Source organism: Cynoglossus semilaevis, chromosome 14 (genome assembly GCF_000523025.1).
Source record: "Cynoglossus semilaevis isolate Cse_v1.0 chromosome 14, Cse_v1.0, whole genome shotgun sequence".
NCBI lineage: Eukaryota > Metazoa > Chordata > Actinopteri > Pleuronectiformes > Cynoglossidae > Cynoglossus > Cynoglossus semilaevis.
Window position 1 is genome coordinate 1,744,025 of NC_024320.1, and position 24,338 is coordinate 1,768,362.

The 24,338-nt window shown below is 39.6% G+C and overlaps 4 protein-coding genes across 4 annotated transcripts in view; 1 reads left to right on the forward strand and 3 right to left on the reverse strand.

Moving 5' to 3' along the window:
* The window catches only part of LOC103389085 (ephrin-A5-like), a 1,154,841-nt gene that overhangs the window by 1,010,752 nt on the left and 119,751 nt on the right, over nt 1-24,338 (forward strand). The gene's annotated exons all lie outside the window — the stretch shown is intronic.
* LOC103389079 (iporin) lies at nt 4,353-15,555 on the reverse strand. Its single transcript, XM_025062752.1, has 10 exons — nt 15,119-15,555; nt 9,672-10,882; nt 8,776-9,022; nt 7,706-8,659; nt 6,653-6,729; nt 6,341-6,521; nt 5,416-5,521; nt 5,289-5,335; nt 4,593-5,130; nt 4,353-4,510 (listed from the first exon to the last, which is right to left on the reverse strand). Exons 2-10 carry the CDS (start codon nt 10,833-10,835, stop codon nt 4,393-4,395), a joined length of 3,432 nt encoding a protein of 1,143 aa, XP_024918520.1. The 5' UTR covers nt 10,836-10,882; nt 15,119-15,555; the 3' UTR covers nt 4,353-4,392.
* On the reverse strand, nt 16,732-18,668 carry LOC112488101 (liver-expressed antimicrobial peptide 2). The gene is made up of 3 exons (XM_025062771.1): nt 18,023-18,668; nt 17,774-17,913; nt 16,732-17,132 (listed from the first exon to the last, which is right to left on the reverse strand). The coding sequence occupies exons 1-3, from the start codon at nt 18,086-18,088 to the stop codon at nt 17,099-17,101; spliced, it is 240 nt and encodes a 79-aa protein (XP_024918539.1). The 5' UTR covers nt 18,089-18,668; the 3' UTR covers nt 16,732-17,098.
* Nucleotides 18,794-24,338, reverse strand: part of scarb2c (scavenger receptor class B, member 2c) — a 9,919-nt gene continuing 4,374 nt past the window's right edge. Inside the window, exons 7-12 of the mRNA XM_008324343.3 lie at nt 24,051-24,229; nt 23,826-23,944; nt 21,730-21,803; nt 21,256-21,307; nt 20,908-21,060; nt 18,794-20,270 (exon numbers count right to left, since the gene is read on the reverse strand). Of these exons, the coding sequence (XP_008322565.1) occupies nt 20,232-20,270; nt 20,908-21,060; nt 21,256-21,307; nt 21,730-21,803; nt 23,826-23,944; nt 24,051-24,229 (616 nt within the window). The 3' untranslated portion in view covers nt 18,794-20,231. The remainder of the gene's footprint in view (nt 20,271-20,907; nt 21,061-21,255; nt 21,308-21,729; nt 21,804-23,825; nt 23,945-24,050; nt 24,230-24,338) is intronic.

The following is a 24,338-nucleotide window of genomic DNA, read 5'->3' on the forward strand; positions in this document are numbered from 1 at the left end:
CAAACGTCTAGAACAGTTGTAGTGTCAACTGTTGAGATTTTAAAAATTAGAAGGTGTAACATCACTTTTTTAAAACACACAGAGATAAATGCCAATAAGGATTTCTGATGCAATACTGGGAGTGGCCTCTGAGGGAAACTGCTGCTATCTACTGTATGTATTGTTGTTGAACTGAATTCATGCCAACCAGCCAGAACCGCACTGTTCAGCTTATCCAAAAATATTAACTCTCACTGCTCATGTGGCACATTAAAGAACATTAAGAAAAATACAGCTGAAAGAAAGAAATACTATACCATTGTTTTTGAACCTTGGGGTCGTGACTCCATGATTCAAACGTCAATTTCAAAGAATATACTGGACATACTGGAGATTAAAGTAATATTTAAAAAAATAATGAAATACAATGGCCAGTAATAAAATAATTGTTACTTTGGAGTAATTCAGTTTCAGTGCAAATGACTATAAATGACTAAACTGTGCTTGTTTATAAACAGCATCAGTAAGTCACCTGCATTAATTAATAACAATATTCCTTATTAAATATCATTAGATATTTCAAGCGTACGTTGACATACATTGTCTTTATTATCTGCTATTTTTTTGTTCTGTTTTTAGCCTTTTTTCTGCCTCAACCTCTTCTTACTCAAAGCAAAAACAAATCTTTGAAAATGACTCATCCTATCTTATACTCATAAGAGTCTCATACCGTCACAGAAAAAGATGTCATCACACCTGTTGTGCTGCCAATAAAAAACACATCTGTCATCAAAGATGAATAACAGCCACAGTTCCTGGCATGCTTTTTTTTAGGTTTCATTCCAAGAAGTCAGAACTACTTTTCCTGCGGCTACTCTGAAACCTGTCGCCGAGCACTGACTGACTTCTACCAGGAAATGCACACCAGGAGTCTGCGCCAGTCAACAGTGCTGCCACTTCACCACAGGAGTTCCAGCCAACACTCTGAAGTAACTCCTTCTGTCTCAACTCTTCCTCACTGTTGCTTACACACACACACGCACACGTTGCCATGACACCTAGCACGAGTTTCGCCCTTGTTAATTAGCCATGCTGAAGTTTCATTGTCTTTGACTGGGACATGAGCTAACATGCACTAAAATAAAACACAGAACTATTTCAGCCAAACACATCATATCACCCAGCAAATAAATCAAATAAACATCACATGTCAACCTCAAGGCCCGCGGGCCAAATCTGGCCCATCATTTTATGTGGGCCCTCCAGAGTTGAACATGTGTATGGTTATCTCAAAACAAAAGTCTAGAGCAGACCTGTGCAAACTACGGCCCGTGAGCCAGATACGGCAGATAAGTGTATGTAAATATTTCTGTTTCATGCATTAAAGGGAATCGACTGTAATTTATGTTGATGCCACTAGATGGCGGCATATATCAAATGCGCCAAATTATCTGTGACGTTTAGGTTTAATCCTTGTACATTTTAGTTATATTATTTCGTCCAGCATTCTACATTCAACTAATACTGAACCGGTATTGACTCTATAACTATAATATAGAGTCAATACTAGCATTACATGGATGGGTTAAACACAGTGGCAGTATTCTGGGCGTGTACGACATACTGTATGGATTACGATTTATTCGTTAATCGACAAATGACCATAAACTACATCTCCCACAATGACAATGAATTTTACGACCTGCCTCCTAGGGTTCTGGGGTTCAATAAATGTTCATTTCTGGTTGGCCTCTGACACAGACTGTTTTACATTTTGGCCCCTTGAGTGAATAAGTGTGATGCCACTGTCACAGACAGTGAGTTTCCTGCTGTGTCATATCTCTGGTCATGAATGTTCTCATTTAAATTCTGTCAACTTCTGGTACAGAGACCAAAACCTCCACTGACACCCATCACCAACAAAGTCATTACCTACAAACCCCTGATGTCCTTCAGCCCTGTTTCACCCTATTATATGGATGACAGCGACAACAACAAATACTATATATCAGGTACTACTGCTGCTAAACCTGTAATGCAGTATTTATTGATCAGATATATATAGATATGTATAACAATGAAATAAAATTAAAGTTACTGTGTGATGTAATGTTTCTAGGATTTACAGGTCATGTGCCAAAATCCCGCTTCCTGATTGGAAAAGGATACCCTGTCATCACCAACCAGGCGTTAATCAAGTTTGGAAAGCAGCAGCGAAGGCACTCCACATCCCAGAACCACCATGGGAAGAAGAACAGTACTTCAAGTCAGTTGCCAACTATCTATCCATCCAACAGTGGTGTGATTCCATCCTTCACAGGACACATCCCGGGTCTGTGCCACTGACTAACTCGCTCTTCCACAGTCTTAGGATCAGAAATGTTTGGCTCTGCCAAGAAAAAGGAAACATAACACTTAAATTATTTTTACATCACTCCACAGGACACAAGTTCATGTTTGGACATACCTTTGGTCAACTTTCCAAAGACGCACTGGAGCAGAGCCGCAACGAGGGGATCCTAGTTTCCTGAAACTCAGATTCCCGTTAATGACAGTAACAGACAGAGTGTGTCAAAAACGATTTCTTATTCCATTGCTACTTCAGAGTGACAGCAGATAACAGAGCAAAAATGGTGCTGAAACTGAAAAACGTATGTCATGGGAATAAAGGTTTGGGCACTGTTGATTGAACAAGAGCAGAGGCCAGAGTGTCATGTTTTTATTTACAGAGTTCTGATTGTCTCCGGGCATTAGAAGAAGCATCAGGGGGAGGGAGGGGTTAAAGGGAAATTATTTTACAGACCTCACATTAAAAACATCAGCAAAGTCAGAAGTCACATGTCATTCTATACTTCTTCTTCAACCAGTCTTATCAAAATAGACCTTTCACACATTGAATGACCTGAATCGGCCACAAGGTGGCTCATATCTGTGCAAATGAACAATCAAACTTCACCTACATGCAGCACCGGTGATTACAAAAAACCTGAAATCCAGCTCTTACAAAACCTGAAACCTAAAAAACTTAAAGATCTACTCAGGATTCTTACATCTTAGGTTTTTTTTTACTCATGCACATTACAGTAGATTCATGCAGAAAATCAGTTCCAGAGACCAAACATTACTGACACCACAGAAGGCTGATGTGTTGCACATACAGTATAACAACACAGTAGCTTTTTGTATAAAATAAATAAAGTAATATTTACATTTTGCACCACACTGATGTAAAGAAGGTCAGTATTCACATTTGTTGATTGCTATTCATCAGGAAAACAACAACTTGTACCCTCATTTATTAAGCTGTCACTTTCAGCTAACATTTCAAATATCCATTTGCACAAGGGAGGCTAATGTTCTAAAGAGTTAAAAACATCAAGCGGACCTGAGATCTTAGCAGAACATCAAAGGTGACACCTGCTTTTGCTATTTGGTTGCCCGTAATCTTAACAGTCTTCTTAAATTACCAGACTTTTATAGAATCTGAAAAACCGTTCCTGTAATATGACTGCAACCAAAAGATATTCCTTTTTTCATTCACTATCAGCCCACTCATATTGAGACGGTGTTATTTCCACCAAAATTAAGACGTGTATATGTACATATATATATATTTATATATATATATGTATATATATATGTGTCCGTGTGAGAATATATATGTATACATACATATATAAACACATTTGGTGCAAGTATATATATATATATGTTTGTACACATATATGTAAATATATATTGTAGTTATTGTTATTATGAAAGTGTGATGCCCTTTCATGGCTCTATATACACACACAGACAACCCACGAGTCAAAGGATGGTAGGATGTTAATGAGTACAGATGAGAATGGTGTCATCAAGATCTTATTTAAAAAGTTGTCCTAATCCACTATACAGTTATTATCAGCCTTGACTAAGTCAAACAATAATGGGTTACTGAAATAAAAGGAATCATCTGGCAGGAGACTTACAGTAGTGTGTGTTGTTAGGGGATCATACCTCTGGTGTATGAATAACTTCAGTGACAGCCTTAAGGGCAGATTTGAAAAACTGTAGTTAGTGTTCAATCTGAGAGACATCAACAAATACAAATAGAAGACTATTAAATGGACATATTCCATTTACTGTCTTTTTTATCTAAGTACCGATAACTAGGTTTCTGTACATTACTGACAGCTGACAGTCACCATCAACTCTGCTGACCGACTGGATTGGTGCAGAGCCTGATGAGTGTGGTCCACGACGCTTGTGCTTGTCTAACATGTCAGCAGCAGTGTGTGTGAGTGTGTGTGTGTGTCTGTCATCATGCATCTTAAACTTACAGTTTCTCAACAGTCCATACACTGGTTACTTATCCTCATTATGAGCATCATGCAGCTTAAACTTACAGTTTCTCAACAGTCCGTACACTGGTTACTTATCCTCATTATGAGTCTTTGTTTTTTTGGACCTGACCAGCTTCATCGACTTCATGGACTGAGCCAAAATTCCAAAATGGGATCGGTCCAAATGAAGCCACTCCGATGGTCGCCTGGAACCAATCATTCACAGATTGGTTATAAGTATTAGAGTGACATGTCAATCATCTATGATGCTACACAGTAGGTTCTTACCTTCTGGTTTGTGCTCCAGTGTCAGAGGTCTTAGCTGATCCAAACAGCTTGGCCCAGCGGCGCCCGCCTTGACACCGGCCCTCCACCTCGACACACGCAGACGACTGTGGCGTCTCACAGTCGCCAAGGTTCTTGGGCTCCTCTTGTCCACTGCTCATACTTATTTGCGACCAATTCTCTGCGTAAGCCAGGCTACAGTCCTCCCCTTCCTCAACATTGTCCATGAGGTCAGGCTCTTTGTGACCCCACTCTGGGATAGACGCTAACCCTGGGTCTACCTTAGTCTTCCTGTCTGCTCGTAGGAGGGGCCAGCTGGTCACCAGAGAGGCTGAGCAGAGTCCAGGTGACCGAAGAACCTGCTCTTCAGGACATAACAGTAGTCTGTTACGCAAGAGCTGTGGCTCCAGGAGCAGGTTGAGGTCAAAGGGCAGCATAGAAAGAGGCTGCAGGAGAAGCAGCAGTTCTTCAAACATGGACTCACACTGGACCAGTGACACTGACAGGAAGGCCCAGGAATGGTAGTAGGCTGCTATTACATCTGAGAAGATAACATTCAAAATGGTCAGTTCTGTTAAATGAGCTCCATTTTCTGTAATCCATACAGTATAATGGCTGCTGAGATACTGCAGTGTTGATCTACCTAAAAAAACAGATACCAGACATCCATGAAATCTATATTAAACGTGGTTGACTCACATTTTTGATTATGAAGGTGAGTGAGCCAAAACTCCAGAGCTCTCAAGCTGAAAGATAGAAAAATGCATTAGAACTTTGTAGCCTGTTTTTTTTCCAGAATATTTTTTGACACTAATTAAGGACTTACTTAAGCAAACCCATGATGAAGGCTCTCAGTCTCATACTGTGGTTGGTGAGCTCAGGACATTGTTGAATTTTGGAAACCAGACTGTGGAGCACCCGGGAGAACGGACCTGTGGTCAAATCACAACAGTTGTGAGTTGAGTCAGGTGGTTCACAAAGTTTTATCAAACGTGCCAATCAGAAAATATTTGTCTCCTCAAGTACTACCAGTATAACCAGCATCAGCACAGACAACAGCTGACAACAGTGGAGTCTATGAAGTACTGTAGTAATACTATAGATTTAAAAGGAAGTTAAAAAAAAACTCTTTTGTTTTGTTTAGTCTGTTGTACCGTTCTAAATGTTGATAATAATTGATTCCGACACAAAAAAAATCAGTATTTTATATGACAGACTCACCACAATCAAAAACAGTGACCTGTCATTAACAGATCTAAGGTTAAGAGGACATTGACATTATGTTGATTTGTGTGATGTGTAAAATTGTATCAACATTTACTTTTTTTACTTTTACCTGCGATGTACTTCATTCAGTTGTAAATAATAGGAACTGTTGCAAATTGGCTTAAGGGGTAAAGATCCCTGAGCTGAGACCAGTACCCATCTACCACTAGAGGGAGCCTTAGCACCACCATTGGAACATATACCATGGTTTGAGAACCAATACCATAATTGGTACTGTTAAAACTGTAGAAATGCACGTTGCCCTAAATGTTTCACATTAATAATTTTTGGACATGCGTTAATTACTATTGTTAGATTCTTTGTAAAACATGATTATAGTCCAGTTATTATATGAAATGCATGATGTAGAATTTTTAGGACTTCTCTGAAGGTTCTCCAGTGAAGTTGTGACTTCCTGTGTAAAAGAAAGTCAAAAGTACAGCATAGCATTTGTCACATTGCTCTCGAGTACCAATGGTACGTACATATAGTGAACCTGGTAGAAACCTCCACCACAGTCCAGGAATGGTTGGGGCACTGCCCAATGATGGGGTCCAGTTTGTGATCCATGAGGCCATCGTCCAAAATGTTCTGGATCGTTGGACATAAATGTTCCAGGACCAGGCCTACAATTGTGGGACTACAGGAGCTGTTTCCCAGACGCATCTGTGGAGAGGGGAAATGAAATACAAACCACTCCATGATCCTGCTGACACAGGTAATGTGACTCAGCGTAAATAATACCCGCGAGGTCCACTGTGGGACATCACTCAAGGTCTTCTGTCTCAGCAGCGTACCTTTTCATCAGGATCTCTACTGCTGCCAAAGTGAGTCATGATCAGATCCACCGCTCTGCTCACAGACCTCAGCAGACCTAAAAACAATGGACAACAGTAGTCAGGCAAAAGACGTTCTCTCACTGTGTATTTGGATAAATTAGAAGTGGTTCTCAAACTACGGTGAGCAGACGTTGGCTCCCTCTAGTGGTACATGAGAGAATGTTATTCTGATCCCTTGTTAAATATTTTTCCGGCCCTCTTAGTGAGTGCACAGTGATGTCTTTATAATGTAATGTTGTGGTTATGTTTTAGAAATTACTTTTTTTTCCCTTAAGGGACTTTAAAACCAAATGAGATGTTTTAAGATGTTCTTTGTTAACTGGGTTAAACTCCAGACAAGAGAGAACGTCTCCATGAATCATCGTGCAGCAGAATGAAATCAAAGATAAAAGGTTCATATTTCTATTTCAGCATTGACCCTGATTGAAATGCTGTCCTCACTGCCTGCTTTTCTTCAGCTCACACTGACAAACCTCTGAAAATGTCACAGTTCATTCTTAGTGCATGTGGATGCTGCTGCCTGCAGTGCTGATGCTGCTGCTGCACCATCCTTTCCCTTATACTGTTGTGGCAAAAACCTCCACTGATAATCCACCGGCACAGGCGCACATTTCTATAATTACATTGGCACGGAGTGGTCTGTATTGCAGCACTTGAAGGAAATGATGAGTTTGTGTTATAAATCTTAAGAAACCACTTCTTACTGCGTCCCTCTGCCTCTTGCTCTCGTGCAGTCATGCTCACATAGGCTAAGGAGCAGGCAGCTCAGCCAATCGTGTGCAGGGGGGAGTTAAAAATAGGTCATGTTTGAAAGGGAGCTCCTTCAGGGCCTCGAAAAGCAATACTGCAGCACAGCCAGATTTCATTACAGTTCTCAGAGGCTCATCAGTAAATATGCAAACAGATCAAGGAGGAATACGTGACATGTTGCAGCTGTGTGTTTCTCATTTACCCTCCACTGTTGGTCACCTGCTGATTTAAAGCAGTGTGTGGTTATTGGTTGAGCCTCACCTCTCCTCTGAAGATGGCTGATTGACAGGGACTCGTATGATGTATCAGGCGAGGGGCAGAATTCTTCAGACGGCCTGTCAATGGACATCAGAGACTGACTTTCAGCGTGTCTCCCACTGTGAGCACCAGAGACCTGGTTCTCCTGTGGGTGGAGTCCAGAAGCAGCCGCAGACAGCAGAGAGCTCAGAGAGGAGAGAGGAGCCAAGGAGGAGAAGGCGGCCGTGACGGTGCTGTGAAAAAAGCCAGCTGAGTCAGCTGCAGGTGCTGCTCTGTGCTGTAGGAGTTTGTCTTCTGAAGGTGACAGAGTGGGAGCAGAGGAGAGGAAATTCAATTTTGGCTGAGGAGCGTCAGCGGCCGTTACAGTTAAAGTGGGCGGAGTGTTAGAAAAAGGTGAATGGTCTGGGGACAGATGTAGAATTTGGTCTTCCAGATTGGCGTGGGTTTGCTCAGGTAGGAGTTTGATGAGGTTGTGGTAGGTGGGGAATTTAACAAGGTTTGACTGGTTTGGGCCTGAATGTGATTCTCTTTTGTTCAGCAAATGAATGGTTTTAAGCCTCGGACTACAGTGAGATGGATCCAGGCTGCTTCTTGATGTCCAGGGACTCTGATCTTGGCTTCTGGTGATGTGTTTCCACGTGTTTTTACACCTGAAGCAGCCTGGGCTTGGTGTACAGGTGGAGCAGGTGTCAGGGCTCGACGGAGGCCAGTTGCTTCCCAGGGGCGATAGCTGAAGGTTGGAGAAGCATCGGCTTCTTTTGCCCTTGAATCGCTGCTGGGACTGAGTAGACCTGCTGCTGTCTGGGTTCATGAACTGCTCCAGCAGACAGCCCAGGTGCTGAGCCCTGGACTGGGCTCTGTCTGCAGCAGGACTTAGAACAAAAGGCTGAATGGGAAGTGAGGTCGGCCTCTGAGCTTTACTGTAGCGAAAAACAGCATCTTCTGAAGAACATGCACCTGAAAGGACACAGAAGATGGATATATATATATACACCTGCTCCAGTCCAACTTTACACTTATTTTTTATCATAGATCCATGAAAACAAAGAAATTCTGAACCAGGTCTAAAGTACCTCTCTCTGTAGAAGCAGTAGTACAACACTCCTGGTTCACCGTCACAGATGGCTGTGTGAACACTCCACTCTCGCCTTGGTGTTTACTGCTGTGTGGTCTACACTGACTGGCTGTCAGCTTATTCCTGCAGGGAGCATGGTCAGTGGATGTGGCTGCAATCTGGTCACAATCAGGCTGAGAGTGGTCCTCTGCCTTGGACCACTGAGGTGAGGAGAACGTCTGGTTCTTCAGTCCATCACCCTCAGGCTGAAGGAGCAGAAAGAAGTACAGTAGACTTACGGTAGATTCTCTTTATCCTTGACATTGTCCACTGGTTGTATTAGAGGCCGTACTACTGTGTGTGCTCCCTAATTATCTCATGTTTCTTTGCTGACGATTAATCAATACACAGTAAATGAGCAGGTTGGCTCTAAATGCCATGAAACAGATCTGTTGACAGAGTTCCTGCAGCTGCGTATGGGAGACATTTTTAGACATTTTAGAACTGTAATGAACTTGATGACCAACAGTAACCAAAATTAATCAATTATTTACAATCATTTTAATTGTGCCACAAGAGGCTTTTAATACAATCTGAAAATGAAAAATGGATGCACTCATTAATGTTTTTATATTTTAGTGTTGGAATAAGATCTAAATCCTGCTTCTTTTGTCTTGACATTTATTAAGAATTTGGAACCATGTACGCCAAATAAAGTCTTCAATATGGATCAAGGAATTCAATACCTTTTAACTTCATTAAGTGTCAGATAAGCTGCAATAAGTCTGGACCAGATTTGTTTTGAGCGTTTGATACAGTTTCCCTTTTTGCTGTGTGGCCTGGCAGATCTGTTTTAGCGTCAGTTTGTTATGTTTTTGTAGAATGTACTTAAAAGAACACAGACAGGACAAATACCTGGATTTCTTCTCTGTGTTGATCTGTATTCTTGTAATTGTTTGAAGAATGGTAGAAGCTACTTCTGTCCTGATCATCTTGGCAGTTGGTGAGACCAGACCCGGCTGGACTGGGTGTCTGGGACAAGAGGTCGTATGTGACCAGCTTGTAGTACTTCTGGTTGGTCCCCATGTCCAGTGCAGGCTGGCTCTGGAGACAGGCAGCCAGGTCTGAGACTTCCAGAGAGGAGAGACCTGAAGGTAGAGGCTCCAGGGAGAGGAGGCCGAGGTTTGGGTGGAGGTCGCAAGGAGAACAAGCCTCATTCTGTGAAGGGTTCATGGTCATGTCTTCTTCTTCTAGGCCCTCAGTTGAAGACTGAGGGACTGGATGGAGGTTTAGAAAGACAGATCCATCACACGGCTGGGAGGGTTGGATCGCTGGACTGCTGAGGTCCAGAGGCGTGGCAGGATTGTTGCTTCTGTTGTACATTGTGCAGAAGTTAACCAAGATGCCATCAGAACTGTTACAAGAACTGTTACAGTCGCTGACACACTGTGTGTTGGACAGAAACTCTGGTGAACACTGAGAGCCCAGACGGGTACAGAGCCAGTCCTGTTCACAATCTGTGTCTAGTCTGGTCCCTTCATTGGCCCAGTCAACATCCAGGTCTCCGTCAGGCATTGCATCATTTCTGTCACCGTTACTCAGTCTCCAATTTGTGTTCCCGTGCAAAACAAAAGAGGAATCTTCACAATATCTGTGCAAATTATCACTGTCTTCATCTTCCTCATCATCATCTAGCTCTGCACTGGCCAGGAATGAGTTGCGTAATCGCACGCTGCCCTGTTTCTCCTTCTTTGCGTACAAACTCGTCTCCTCAGGCGAGGAGTTAAGGTCATTTCTCCCACTGCTGTCACTGGTTCCTTCCTCCTCTGTCCGGTCCTCATTGAGAATGCCGTAGCTGCTGGAGAAGTGTTTTCGGCCGATAGTTAAGGTGTTCTCTCGGTTGGAGGAGCCCTTTTCTGGGAGTGACGCCGCTCGAGTCAGTCCTGCCGGACAAAGACGACCAGGTCTTTTAGCAGAGCTGCACAAGGCCTGGACGGGAAGTTGCCATGTAGGAAGCTGAACGACGGGGAAGTGGCAGGCAATCAAAGTGTCCCCTGAGAGACCGGATGTTCCAATCATATCTCTGAATGAAGTTGGAGCAGGAAATCTTTCCCCATACTTCAACCCTAGACAAAAAAGAATCAGAATCTGGTTAGAGTAGAATATCAGGAAGGGTCAAACATAAAACTGTGAAGTTTTTTCAAGGCTATTGATTTTAAACCTGAATTCCTTCAGCCTGTTCTTCACACCAGATATCAATTAATACAATAGAGCAGAGGTTCCCAATAAGTAGATGGGGATCGAACAGTAGATTATGAAGGGAGCGCTGGTAGGTGATGAAAATAAAATAGTGTAGTAGTGACCATATACTGTAAAAATTGAATCAGAGTGCACCATAGTATATAGTGTCTTCTGTTTATAAAATTAGAATATATATTTAACGTTTTCAATGTAGGTAGATCACTTTAGCCTGTTTATTCCAATAGTGGCTCTGAACCCAGAAAAGTGTGGGCACCCCTGCAATAGAGATTGTTTGGTAAGTATATATTTCATGCAGCTGTCAGATTAGAGGCAGTGATTCTGTGACCATTCTAGGAAAACAGCGTCCCATGTCCAGCTGCATGTCACGATTCCTGCTACTAACTTGCAATGTTGCCTTGCATTTGAAACTGCTGACTAACGGGCAGGGACTGAATAAGTGACCAGTTAGAACATGCGTTGTTTTGCCGCAGAGAGAGAGAAAAAAGTAACCTTCCGAAAGTCATCAGGTAAAGTATTAATGTAGTTGTGTCTTCAAGTTTAACCACATATACTTCTCCTCGCCTCAGCGACATCTTCATTTGGATTACAGCACAGCACAAATCCAAAAGCATAATTTTGAAGAAAATAAAATGCTGTGTGACTGCGGTAAAATCAAACCCGATTGAAAATAAGACAATGAAAATATGGAACTATCCTCTTCAGCTGTCTGAGGCTTTTTTTTGGGAATCTGGTTCACAACACAGCCGACTCCTGATAATTCAGTCAACCATTACAAACTCCTCCTTTCCTCCTCCTCCTGCCTCTCTTCCTCTCCTCTGTGTCTGGACCAACCACAGCTCCTTACACTTACTCAGCTGCTCTGTAACTAGGGCAGCTGCACTGCAGAGAGGCTCTGCCACCTCTGATGAGAATAAATACATCATACAGCCCACTTTAAGTTAATGACCAAAGAAGTCAACATTCATAAATGTCAGGGTAGACCTTGAAAGGATCATTAGGATAAGGATGTAAGTAACTTATTTAGACTCCTCTTCAGCTGTCTGAGGCTGGAATCTGAGGCCCTGCCTTTTTTTTTGGGAATCTGGTTCACAACACAGCCGACTCCTGATAATTCAGTCAACCATTACAACCCCCTCCTTTCCTCCTCCCCCTGCCTCTCTTCCTCTCCTCTGTGTCTGGACCAACCACAGCTCCTTACACTTACTCAGCTGCTCTGTAACTAGGGCAGCTGCACTGCAGAGAGGCTCTGCCACCTCTGATGAGAATAAATACATCATACAGCCCACTTTAAGTTAATGACCAAAGAAGTCAACATTCATAAATGTCAGGGTAGACCTTGAAAGGATCATTAGGATAAGGATGTAAGTAACTTATTTAGACATGTAAAAGTAGTAAATATCCTCATTACAAATCATCCTACACACCATCATATAGAAATATGATGATGAGTTTCAACTATAAATAGTTTTTCAATGCTCATATTTCACAACGCTTTGTTGTAAAATAAAACATATGAAATGTAAGAATTGATGATTTGCATGACAGACACAGACCTCAGTTTATGGCTCAAATTCCACCTCTGTATGGACGGTATGTGTACAAAATGTAGACCAGAGTAACACTGAACACAATCCTCCCTGGTGCTAAAAAAACAACATCAGCATGGCAACAAATAGGCAAAACAAAAATGACACAGTCACACACTGCCAGATCCAGACAACATGGTTCTGTCAAAAAAAACGTCCCACCCAGAACAGGGTTACTAAGACTGTACGGTCCAATCAAAACACAGGGGGAGAGCAGGTGTTAAATTTTAACATGGTCTGATCAATTATTGTTTAATAATATGTAGAATGTGAATATACTTTGGTTGTTTTTTTTATTGCTAACTTTTTTGGGACATTTTATTACTTTTGCTCTTTCTAGGCTTGTGCAGTATTTAGTAATTTGGTGGGTGGGTACATAGATGGAAAAAAAACAAAAAGCAAGAAGACAGACCAAAAAAACAAGATATGTGATATGCTGACTCTAGTCTGAAAAACCTGAACAAACATCAGCATTCTGCCCTACGTAGTCACATATGTAAGCAAAGTTGCCCATATAATATAAATATAAAAAATACATAGATATAAAAACAAGAGAGCAAAACTTGCCCCTGCATCAGATATGCATCAAATATGTAAGAAAAGCTGTTCATGTAAAATACATATGAAAATAAATACATGTTGATAGCACAAATTACCCCAGCATCAGTCACAAATTTAGGCAAAGCTGTCCATATAAAATAGATTTAAATGTAAAAATAAATATATATCTCTGAGCACTGAAGACAGATGTCTCCATTTCTATTTTGCCAACAGTTCAATAGCAGGCCAGTGTGACTGACGGTCTATCTGCAGAGGACTAACTACTGCACTCTGCAGTATGTGTGAGTTTTCCATGCAATCGCTGCTAGAAGCCTCAGCTCAAACATCAAATGAGTCTCCACTGTGTCTACAGCACATTGACATGATTCTGATTAACTTGTCCACTTGGTGTCACTCGGAAATGCCTGTCAGGCTGATTCTGTCATCACCCTGTCTAACTGTGGTTCTGTCAAGAGTGAGGCAGAGTGAGCTCTGGGAGCTGCTGCTGCCTCACTGCACTGGGGACAAACTGAGGACATATATACATATATATGTATATGTATATATACATAGATATACATATATGTGACTTCAGTTTAATAATTGTTTATCAGGATCCTTGTTTGAGTCAAAAGAAAAGAAAAGTACATGGCAGTGTCTCAATTATTTTCTGCCATATGCCTCCTAGGGATAGAAATATTTTCACCTCAACCCCCTGAATTAAAATACTTTGAGAGCCCGATAATATGTATTTTCTTATCTATAGAAAACACTGTACTAGAGCCATATTCCATCGAAAGCCTCTCACACCCAAATTTCCCAACCCCACGGCATCTCACCTCCCCCCCCCCCCCCCGGGATCCCCACCCCACCTGCACTGTTGTAGACCATATACTAAAGTAAACATTACGTGGGCCACCAAAATGACCTAGCATGTTACTTGAAGTTCTACCTTCAGACTGCATGTCTTTGTTGCTAATTCTAAATGTTTAACTAGATGCTTTTTGAATGGTTCACATTATAAATTAAATGCCACCACCAGAGTTGCTGTGAACAGCCCACTGCCCTTAAGTGACCCGCAGAAGAGGTGACATCGACCCATTTGTAATCCAATAAATGTAAATACATGCTACAATCGCCATCTCCTATAAACTTCAGACGTACGGCATTAAAACAACAATGAGTGGTGGTTGGCAAATGGTCACACTTTGCTATACATGTTAGACAGTTTTGTTTACATTCACCAGTTGTACTCCACACATTGGTTTTTGGTACATTTGATTTATTTTATTTGTGTTGTTTTTTGGGGGGAACTTCATTATGGCTCCCAGGTGTAAGTCAGACACTTCCGATGCTTTTATGTCCTAGATTATGATGTTACCACTGTGTTAGCATAGGTGAGTGAAATAGGTACTTAAATACCTATAAATACATAGACATAAATCGAGGACCCCCTGTATATGTATTTTACAGGCTGCATCCCACTACGCCAGAACACAACCATGCTATTTGTCATATTCAGTGTACCAAGAGTCATATTTTATGGATCAATATCATTCAAGATCATTCAGGACCATATTTGAATGTGGACTGGGTCAGATAGTTAGAAATAGGATTTGTGGTGTTCACACCATCACAAACAAATTCGGTATGTAGCCCATAAACAAATGAGATTTGGGCCATTTCAGCTGCAGTGTGAATGTTTTTAAATATGCTTATAATATCCAGCCTGTTTGTCTCAAGACATATAATTGTACCTGCATTTGACTTAAAGTGAGATAAAACAGAGAAATTTGAGTTTGTTGAATAAAGAAAGGTCCAGATAAACCATAGGTCTAATAAGAGATGGTGGTATTTTGAAGACCTATGAAACAAATATTTTGTGTAATGTGACTAAAGTAGACCAATCCTGTACATATCTCCTCTATAAAATCAAATACATTCAGAAAAAAACACACATTGCTCATCACCTACTTGAAACCAGTCTTTAGTCTAAGCCGTTGTCCTCCAGGTCCGGTGCATCACTTCTCCAGGTGACTTTGGTTTGCGGCTGCAGCCAACATCAGATAACTAAAAATTACACGAAAGAAAAAAAAATGCAGCTTTCACACAGCTGCAAAGTCAAATCTGCATTTCAGATTTTACCAGCACTTCCTTCCTGTGGAGAACAGTGAATGTCCAAAAGAAGGGCCACTGAGGTCCAGAGGGGAGCTACGGTCCCTGTGTGGACGGGTTTTACTCATGCTGTCGCCGTTGCTGCTGCCTCTGCCTACACCTCCTCTGCCTGCCTTCTCTTCCTTAGCAGTGCTCCATTGCTGTAGATGTGACGTCAAAACAGCTTTGACCAATGAGGAAAGAGGTGCCCCTGACAGTTAAAGACCCCAAAACAGTTCAAGGCTATTTAATAGTGCATTCAGTGTTTGTGCAAATAGTTAAAGGTGGCAGTTGTGAAAAAAGAAAAGAAACTGCTGTAAATGTATGGCTGCATTCACAAATACGGAACTGGCAAAGAATAAATATCCCTGAATCCGTAGGTGCCTAAAAAGGAGCTACTTTCCTTCAGATAATGACAAATAAAAAAAATGTTTGCCTATTTTATTTTTTGACGTGAATACATTTAAATCAATCACACTAGATAAACGACACATTTGCGAACGACATAATACCGATAGAAATCCTCCGACTAAAAAAAGGATTAATTCAAATAAGAAACTTACGTAATTTTACTTAAATAGTCTGTTCTAACTTATACGTATAAACACTACAAACACAAAATACGTAATTATTGTATAACACTACAATTAAAGCCAGACTCATATACTTTAAACCTGGTTCAGTACGACCTCTAGTGGTATAACTGAGAATGACTGTGCTGGCAAACCAACTTGTGAACACATTAATTAAAATTAATTTAATATGTATTTCTATTTATAAAGAATATTTAATAAGACTAAATTATATTGTATTCCAGGAGCAACCAGCTGCCGCGTTTCCACGTTATTTAAAATATTTAAACCATGTCATTGTCAACGAATTAGTTTTTAGTTTATACTACTGACATGGCATTTTATAACAGAAGTACGTTCTGCTAGTCAAGCGGAAGTGGTGTAAAATTACAGATATGGTAAAATGAGAACATAAGTAATAAAGGAATGTTTGTCCGAAGAATAAAAATTTATGTTAGCTGAGGAAATTGAAGAATGTAAAGGAAATAAGACTAATGAAAAGTTTACTTTAACAATTAGCAGTTGAGCCAACTTAGCCACAGTTTAGCCAAACGTTAAACTTCAACTTACCAAATTATCGCAAAACGTCGCTCCGAATAAACACAAAAAACGAGAACGCTTTGCAAAATTAATAATAATAATAATGGCCAAAAATGCTTAAAACTACTAACAGGACACGTCGTGAGAGCCTGTAAGAAGCATAGGGTAGCTGGTATCTAATGTGAAGAAAAATGTCTACGACATACGTTAATTCAGGAGATTTAGGGAGGATTCTTGATTTTTAATGCATTAGTAATTAGTAGTTTAATAGTTGAAACAACCCATTTTATTGTATATCAAACATATGCATATTTACGCCTGTACAATAATGTATAAATAAATACATGACAATAACATGAAAAGTAAACTGGGGGTAAGAATATATTTTCCCATTAAAGAAACAAGTTCAAATACATAGAAATAGTGTGTTTTTGGAAATAGTAAAGAACAAGAACTAAATTGACAGCAACACTTTATATTCTTTCTTTTACAACCTTGTTTTGCTGCAGGGTCTTGTAGGAAACTTGTAAATTGTGCAACATGTCTTTAGAAATCAAGCCAGAATATCATCTCTTATATATTGCCAGATTTTATTTTCTAACAGGTATCTTAGGTCCATTTCATAATGACGGAAGCAGGTTGTGCAAACAGGTTTCCTTAGAGTGGGAGTTGAGTTTGTGTTTCTTGTTTAGGTGTAAAGCCAGAAAGAACATGTATTTTTCCTGTAACGATAAGAGACAGTTTATTGCAGTGTAATTACTTTGTGACTTTGTCCAGCATGTGAAACGCACATGAACACAACTGCATAAACAAGTTCGTGTACTACAGAAATATTTGGATCGATGGTTCAACATCACAAATAAAAGTGTTCAAAACTCTAAACTTTTTGAAGTGGGAAAGTTTTCAACAAAAATGTACTTAACCTATTTGCTTAATGCATAACAAATGTTGCACATGTTGTCGTTACGTGCAACATGCACATTGCATATGCTTTAAATTTAAATAACACTTTCAGCTTACAAGCAGTAATAGAAATAAAAATTAAAAATGACCAGGAAATAGTCAGAAGCAGAGAAAGAAAATAGATAAAAGTAGAAAGAGGGAAAACGTAAGGAATAACACGGAAAAAACTAATAGTTGGAGAAATGTTCAAAACATTCAGCGATGAGCAAATAATAAAGCAATTTTTTTTTTTAAAAATCAAAAGAAATAGCTAGTAAATAACTAAAGATAGGTTGTTGTTGTCATGTTGGGTAATTCAATATAAGACGAGAAAAAAAAAATGACATCATTTAAAATTCATCTGGAAACACCTGGGAATATTATTGGTATCAGACAATAATGTGACTTTTTTTTAAATTACCTGCAGTACTGGGTGCCACACTCTGAGTGTTCTCTACAGCTGGAACCAATGGGCTTCATGCTGTTCCAGCGCCACAACAGTGAACGTTTGGTTCTATGGATCAAACCGTTCCAGTCTTCAGGCACAGGCATCGAACTAACCTATGGACAAATGTAAAAACAAACATCTGTAAATTAACTAACGTTTACCAGGTCAGCTCCAGCACATGTTCTGGTATGATTGCTTTTGGGTGAAATTGTTATAACTTACCTGAACAGTACACAGTAAAGCGAGTAAAACTGAGAGAACAGCGATCTTCTCCTGAAGAGTCTTCATGTTGTGTGTCAAAGTCAAAAGAACTATTTCTCTGCTGATCAGCGTCTTCTCTCACTACGTATTAAAGACTTTATTCAGATCTGGGAGGAGTTAGATTCTGTCAGATATTAAGATTAATTATTTATCAGTGTGATATCCACAGACCGGAGCCCAGTGAGGCAGATGGACTGACCTGAAGAGTCAAGTCAAAGTCAATGATGCTAACCTTTTGGTCTGGAAATACTTATCAGTGTTTAACGACAACAGAAGTTGCAGTTTATCTTCAGGAAGACAAAGTACACTTTACCCCAGTAATTGAGGACAACTCCACGTCGGAGGTATTAAAGTGAAACCTACCCATGTGTCACCTACGCGCAAAGTGTATACATTTTTTAAATTAATTTTAGTCTCAATATAGGGAATGGTTCAGTTCCATTTGGATCTTTATGAGATGTTGGCCAATACTTTACACTCTACTTACATTCGTTAGTCTAAAATTTTGTTCTTACCACAGTCTCACAATGTAACAAATCAAACTCCAAAGTTTGGTCCTTAATGAAGCTGAAAAATAAACCTCAGGTCAGCCTTCAATTTAAAAAAGCATTACTGTGTTACATATATATATATATATATATATATATATATATATATATATATATATATATATATATATATATGTAACACAGCTTAACCCCAGTGTGTGTGTGGATGAAATCTGAAACACGCCCGAGAATCACACTGAGTTTATTGAAGTGGTGAAAAGTCCTTGTGCAAACTATCAGTATGTGACCTAATGAGGATAAACTGTGGATTTCATGCTAATGCAACTTCTACTAGTGGTGTAAACAACATCACCTTTGACATTCAACAAACACAAACACAACAAAGTTCACATGAGGAAGCCAAACAATACAACTGCTTAATAAAAAAAATTAAAAAAATTACACTGGCCAAAACAACTATTATGGCTTATACCTGCGAAGGAAACTTTGGCAAACACTCATCAGTATAGTGCACGTTAGCAGGAAGCTGATAATACAACAGTTCCATAATACAGTCAGTGATACTATTATACACTCAAGCCATCCTACAGAAATAGCAACTGATTTGTTAGGTTATCCATACATATGACCGGTTGTCTTGTAAGGTTATAGGGTACAGTATTCTCATGCAGTAGAAGTCGCGGTACTTTACGGTAATGTTTTCTTTTCTTTTTTTATAAGAAAAATGGACTTCTGTGATTTCAGAATGCCAATGCAGTCATTTTCTGATTTGTAAGAAATAACACTTAAAAAACCAACAACATACAAACTCAAGGTGCAGACGATTCCCATTGTGCTTCCGCACATTTTTACAGACTGCTACGAAAGGGTCAGGACATTTGACACACTCCTCTGAAAGAACGTGCGCATTATACGAAGAGATTACGTGTGAGAGGTCTGAAATAAAATCAGTGCCGCAGATGAAAAATATCTGTATGTACACAGCACACAGGAGCACTGATGATGACACTGATGAGTTTAGGTGGAGGTCATGTGTGAAGTTCAACAGATCAATACACAAAACATAACTTAACCCATGGGTTCCTATTTCCATTTTAACATTTTCTTAATCTGTGGACACATTGCACTACTTTTGAGTTTTATTGTCTTTGCTTAATGAAAACAGTGATCTTTTAGGAATTAGAGTGTTTGTCTATAAAAACGTTCAGTGGAGTTTTGTGCCTATGTGGATTGGAGCAGGGGTAAAACCTCTGACCACAGACAGACACATTGGCCAGATGATGTCATCTGACCATTTTAAATAATCCTAATTGGCAACTTTGCAAATATTAATTAAAAAAAAAAAACAAACTAAAACTTCACTTTTGGGCCCCTGCTTTAAGAGAACAATCAATTTAAATTTAAAATGCTGTTTTTTAAAAAATAAAATAAAACAATGACATATGATTAAAGTAACAAATTGCTCTGAAAAGCAACATCAGCTTCATTACAAGTTCAAAATTAATAAACTAGTAGCAATGAACACTATAAAATAAAATCCGTTTTAAAAGGCATAGCTCTAGTTGGCATCTGAATACTATCAACAGGTTACTTGGAGATTTAGAGGTACAAAGCACAGAGCTGATGAAGGTTTAAAAGGAATTTTGTCCTCCTGTTCAGTGTTATGATGAAAGCAGGGGCTGTCGTTCGTCAGCAGTGCCCTGGAAAATGAAAAAAGGAAAGAGTTGATGACAAGATTCAACAATTTACATATTTATATTGCATATAAACTGTATATTTACCCATGATTAAAGGCAGATTGCCTATACTGTTAGTTATCACACAATTAAATACAAATATAACACGTATGTGTTAATCTTTGCCAGATTTACCTCAAGGACATTTTTCAGGTGTTTAATGTCTCACAAACAGTGAGTAGAGTAGCGTAGTGGCCTTTGACAACATTTTTCTTCATTCATATTTGCGTCTGTATCTAAATCAATTATTCTAAACCATAGGGCTGTGGTTCACGTTTGGGCCACGAGCCCCATAATTGGAACCTGAAGGCCGCAGGGACACATTGGTCATCAGTTTAAGACAATAGAGACAATACTACTGCTATCCATGAAAATGGGAGTTATAATACTGCTTTCCACCAATTCGGGGCGATAATGTGTCAGTCAAATGTTAAACGAGTTCCAGCGAGTCTGTCGTAAAAATGATTTAAAGTAAGTATTTAAAATGTACAACCTGTTCAAAGAGGATTTGAATTGTTATTACATACAAGTCAAATCAAGAGTCAAATCCAGGCTCCAGGTCAATTTGTACTGAAAAAATTCAATGTGTTTATAACTTCACCTCTGGGACCTTGAGTCGACACATGAGGACCATGAAGATTCCTCCCAGGAGGATGCCCAGACCGATGAGCATGAAGGGGATGTTCTCCACCACGTTCTTTACCACAGCAACGGCTTGCAGCGTAATGGCTGACGTGTCGTCAATGACAGCACTCTGAGAAGGTTGTGAAAGAGACCACATCTCAAAAATATTTCTCATCAACAAAGAGGAAGGGCTGGACAATAAACACAATACTGTATGTACCATTAAGTATCACAGAGAAGTGACAAGGACTGTTAAAATTGGAATTGTTCTCCAGAAACCTGTTTTTACCACATGACAAAAGTGTGTGTGTGTTTGTTCACATACCTCATTCAGATACACCACAGGAAAAACCACCGTCCTCACATTTCCTGTTTGACTGAAAACAAGAATAATATATATAATTAATATATATAATATTAATTGTGAAGGAATACAGTTGTTTGTGTGTGGTGATTTTAATCATAATTTTGAACTTCGAATTTTGATCCTATTTCAAAACTTGGCAAACCCAAGATTTAAAAAGATGCATTAAAATTAAAATAATTCTAATGTATATTCAGTAAATGTACTATTATTTCCCACTCTGGACACAAAGCTTTTGTTTGCTGTTTATATCTTCACAGGTGAACTGGCAGTGTCCAAAAGTCCATTCACAGTGATGATGGTGGCAAAGTTATTTCACTTATCTACTACGGACAACCTTGCCAACATGTACAGTCATACAGTTTCCCTTAAAGTCAATACAGGGAGGACTGTACCAATAAAACAAAAACATAAGCAGTATTTTTACTCCTTTACCTGAAGCTGGGGATCTTCTCCACGTACACGTTGACTTGGAGCCGCTTTGCTGCATGCAGAATGATTCCTGTCAGCTGCAAAAACAAACATGTTAACAGCAAGAATGAGGTTAAGTAGAAACTTAAGCTTAATAGCTTAAAACAAACTCAAACTCAAGGCCTGCAGAGCCAATGCAGCCCACCAAGTCATTTTGTGTGGCCCTCGGGAGCTTAAAAAGCATTTAATGGCCTTATGGCAGTACTTCTCAAAAAGTGGAGCGAGGTGCCAGGGGGGCCACGGGGGGAAGGACATAAGTGTACCACTGCTGTAATGCTTGAATGATAACGAGCCTCCGGTCACTAGGTGGCAGCAACTCATACAGTGGTTTGTAGCGATACAAAATATACATGTTATCAGTTTCTCTACAGTATTTCAATTTGCAGGGTTGAGGGAGAGGAGGTGCGGGGCGAAGGGGGGCGTGAAAACATTTGTCCCCCAAGCGGGGGCATGACAGAAAATAATTGAGAACCACTGGCTTAAGGTCCACTGCTGCTTCAGAGCGTACATAGAGCAGAAATTACAACAATGGATGTCATAATTAATATGTTAATATTAATTAATTAATATGTGTTAATATTTTACAATAGCAGTGATCAGTATGAACATTTATCAGATTTCTAGTGCTAATATTAGAAATTAGTGACTGTTTTATTAACACAACAATATATTTTTCTACACTGTTAATGTGACAGCTGTTGGTTAATGTTTGGTTCAAAAATGTAGGTTTTGGTGTTGATGGAAGCTACTTTAGTGCCATTTTCCAGGAAGTTTATTTCCTCCATGGGTCTGTACTCCCTGTGATGCCAAAACACAAGTAAGTTAGTTATTTATATACAAGTAAGTAAACCACAATTTATGAAACAGGAAAAGGGGATGGAGAAATGCATAGACCCTCGTTATGCAATTCTGGTTTCAAACAAAGCTGTTGTGTCAGCCAGAGCTGAGGTCAACAGTTGAAAGCTACACAGAGACAGGACCGCACATAATGAACTTATAATGTGCTTTTTTAAATATAATTCACACCCTTAACCATATTTATGACGTCTTGTCAAACAGGTTGTTACAATTCTTTTTACTAGGGCATTGAAGGCATCACTGGCCCTGTCTGTGAATAAAGAGCTCACACTACTGTTATCTTATAGCTTGTTTCACTATTTTACAGCCTATGAATTTAAAAATATTGGTAGGCCGTAAAGTTCAATTAATAAATGCTAGGAACAATATTATAATTGAAGGCTTTAAAATTAATCAGATAATGAAGGCCAAAATACTCTTATGGGGTTTTTTTTTTCCTGCTCAAGAAAGTCAAAGGTGCCTGGGTGTGACCTTATGCTGAGAACGTAGGTCCAACACTGTCAGCCAATCTTCAGCTACTATTGCTACAAACGATTGCCTGAACTGTATCAACATTTTTATCATTTCAATCTGCCTTATGTAAGGTGGTAGTGCACACACCCACGCACGCACGCACACACCCCATCAACCAGTGGTTGAAAACTGCTGAATGAAAAACCTAAAGTATATCACCACCTAGTGGTTAGATCGGAAAATACCAAACTGTACTCGTATGCACCTCAGAGTTCATGTACTTTTTACTTAGTCACATTCATGTATCATATCAAGTACATCAAGTTCATGTACTTTTTACTTAGTCACATTTATGAACACTTCAGCACTTTCATGATTCGTCTTTGACAAAGCTAGCCTTTAGACATGATTGGACGTTACTTTTTTTCTTAATTTTGGGTCAATTTTGGATTTTATTAGTGTAATTGAGGTTAACATTTAGTCAAGGTGTTAGCACTTTTTATGTATTATAGGCCGTTTCTGAACAAAGAGTTACACTTGGCTATTTTGAGTTAACTTTTAGCTTAATAAAAATGCCAAACCATCAAAAAAAAAATCAAACATTTTTTAAACCTGATACATAAAGACAGATCCTGTTAGAAGAAGGATGAATCAGAACACAGATGATCTGTAGTGTTTGGTTAAATGTCCAGTGGGTATAATGTACAGAATAATGGAAACAGGATGAGAGAAAAACAGCAGCCACTTACTGGGTTGATGTCAATGACAGTCTCATGGTGCTCCTTTTTGGGATTCATACCAAACACATCTTTGACAAATTTCTCATCCGCCTGGTAGAAGTGTGGTGAGGACATTATTATGGGAGCTCCTGCACACACAGTCAAAATAATATCACAGAGAGAGAGAAAAAAAGCAAGACTGGAATAAAAACAACAATTCTAGAAAATGTCCTAGACACCAGGGTCACGTCCCACCTTGTTTGCATACACTGACATTCAGAATTCCGGAGCCCAAACAGTTCCCAGCAGGAACACAGAAGCCTGCGTTTGCTGGGTTCACCGTGTCGTTAGCAAAGACCTCGCTGGGAGGCACAAAGCGATAACCGGGAATTCCCTTCACTGTCACATCCCCCTCATACAAGGCATAGATCGACCTGTGAACAGAGACAGCTGTTGGTTAATCTTAGGCAACAAATACCATATACAGTAGGGTTTGCATTGGATTCTCTAATGAGCTGATTCACTGAAAACATGTCTGCAGGC

Coding starts and splice junctions, on each gene's coding strand:
- LOC103389079 (XM_025062752.1), bottom strand. CDS start 10,835: ATGATTGGAACATCCGGTCTCTCAGGGGACACTTTGATTGCCTGCCAC. Junction 5,336..5,415: donor TTCATCATGGGTTTGCTTAA/GTAAGTCCTTAA, acceptor TCTATCTTTCAG/CTTGAGAGCTCTGGAGTTTT. Junction 5,131..5,288: donor TCACCTTCATAATCAAAAAT/GTGAGTCAACCA, acceptor TTATCTTCTCAG/ATGTAATAGCAGCCTACTAC.
- LOC112488101 (XM_025062771.1), bottom strand. CDS start 18,088: ATGAAGACTCTTCAGGAGAAGATCGCTGTTCTCTCAGTTTTACTCGCT. Junction 17,914..18,022: donor CTTTACTGTGTACTGTTCAG/GTAAGTTATAAC, acceptor ATTTGTCCATAG/GTTAGTTCGATGCCTGTGCC. Junction 17,133..17,773: donor TGTGGCACCCAGTACTGCAG/GTAATTTAAAAA, acceptor TTATCGTTACAG/GAAAAATACATGTTCTTTCT.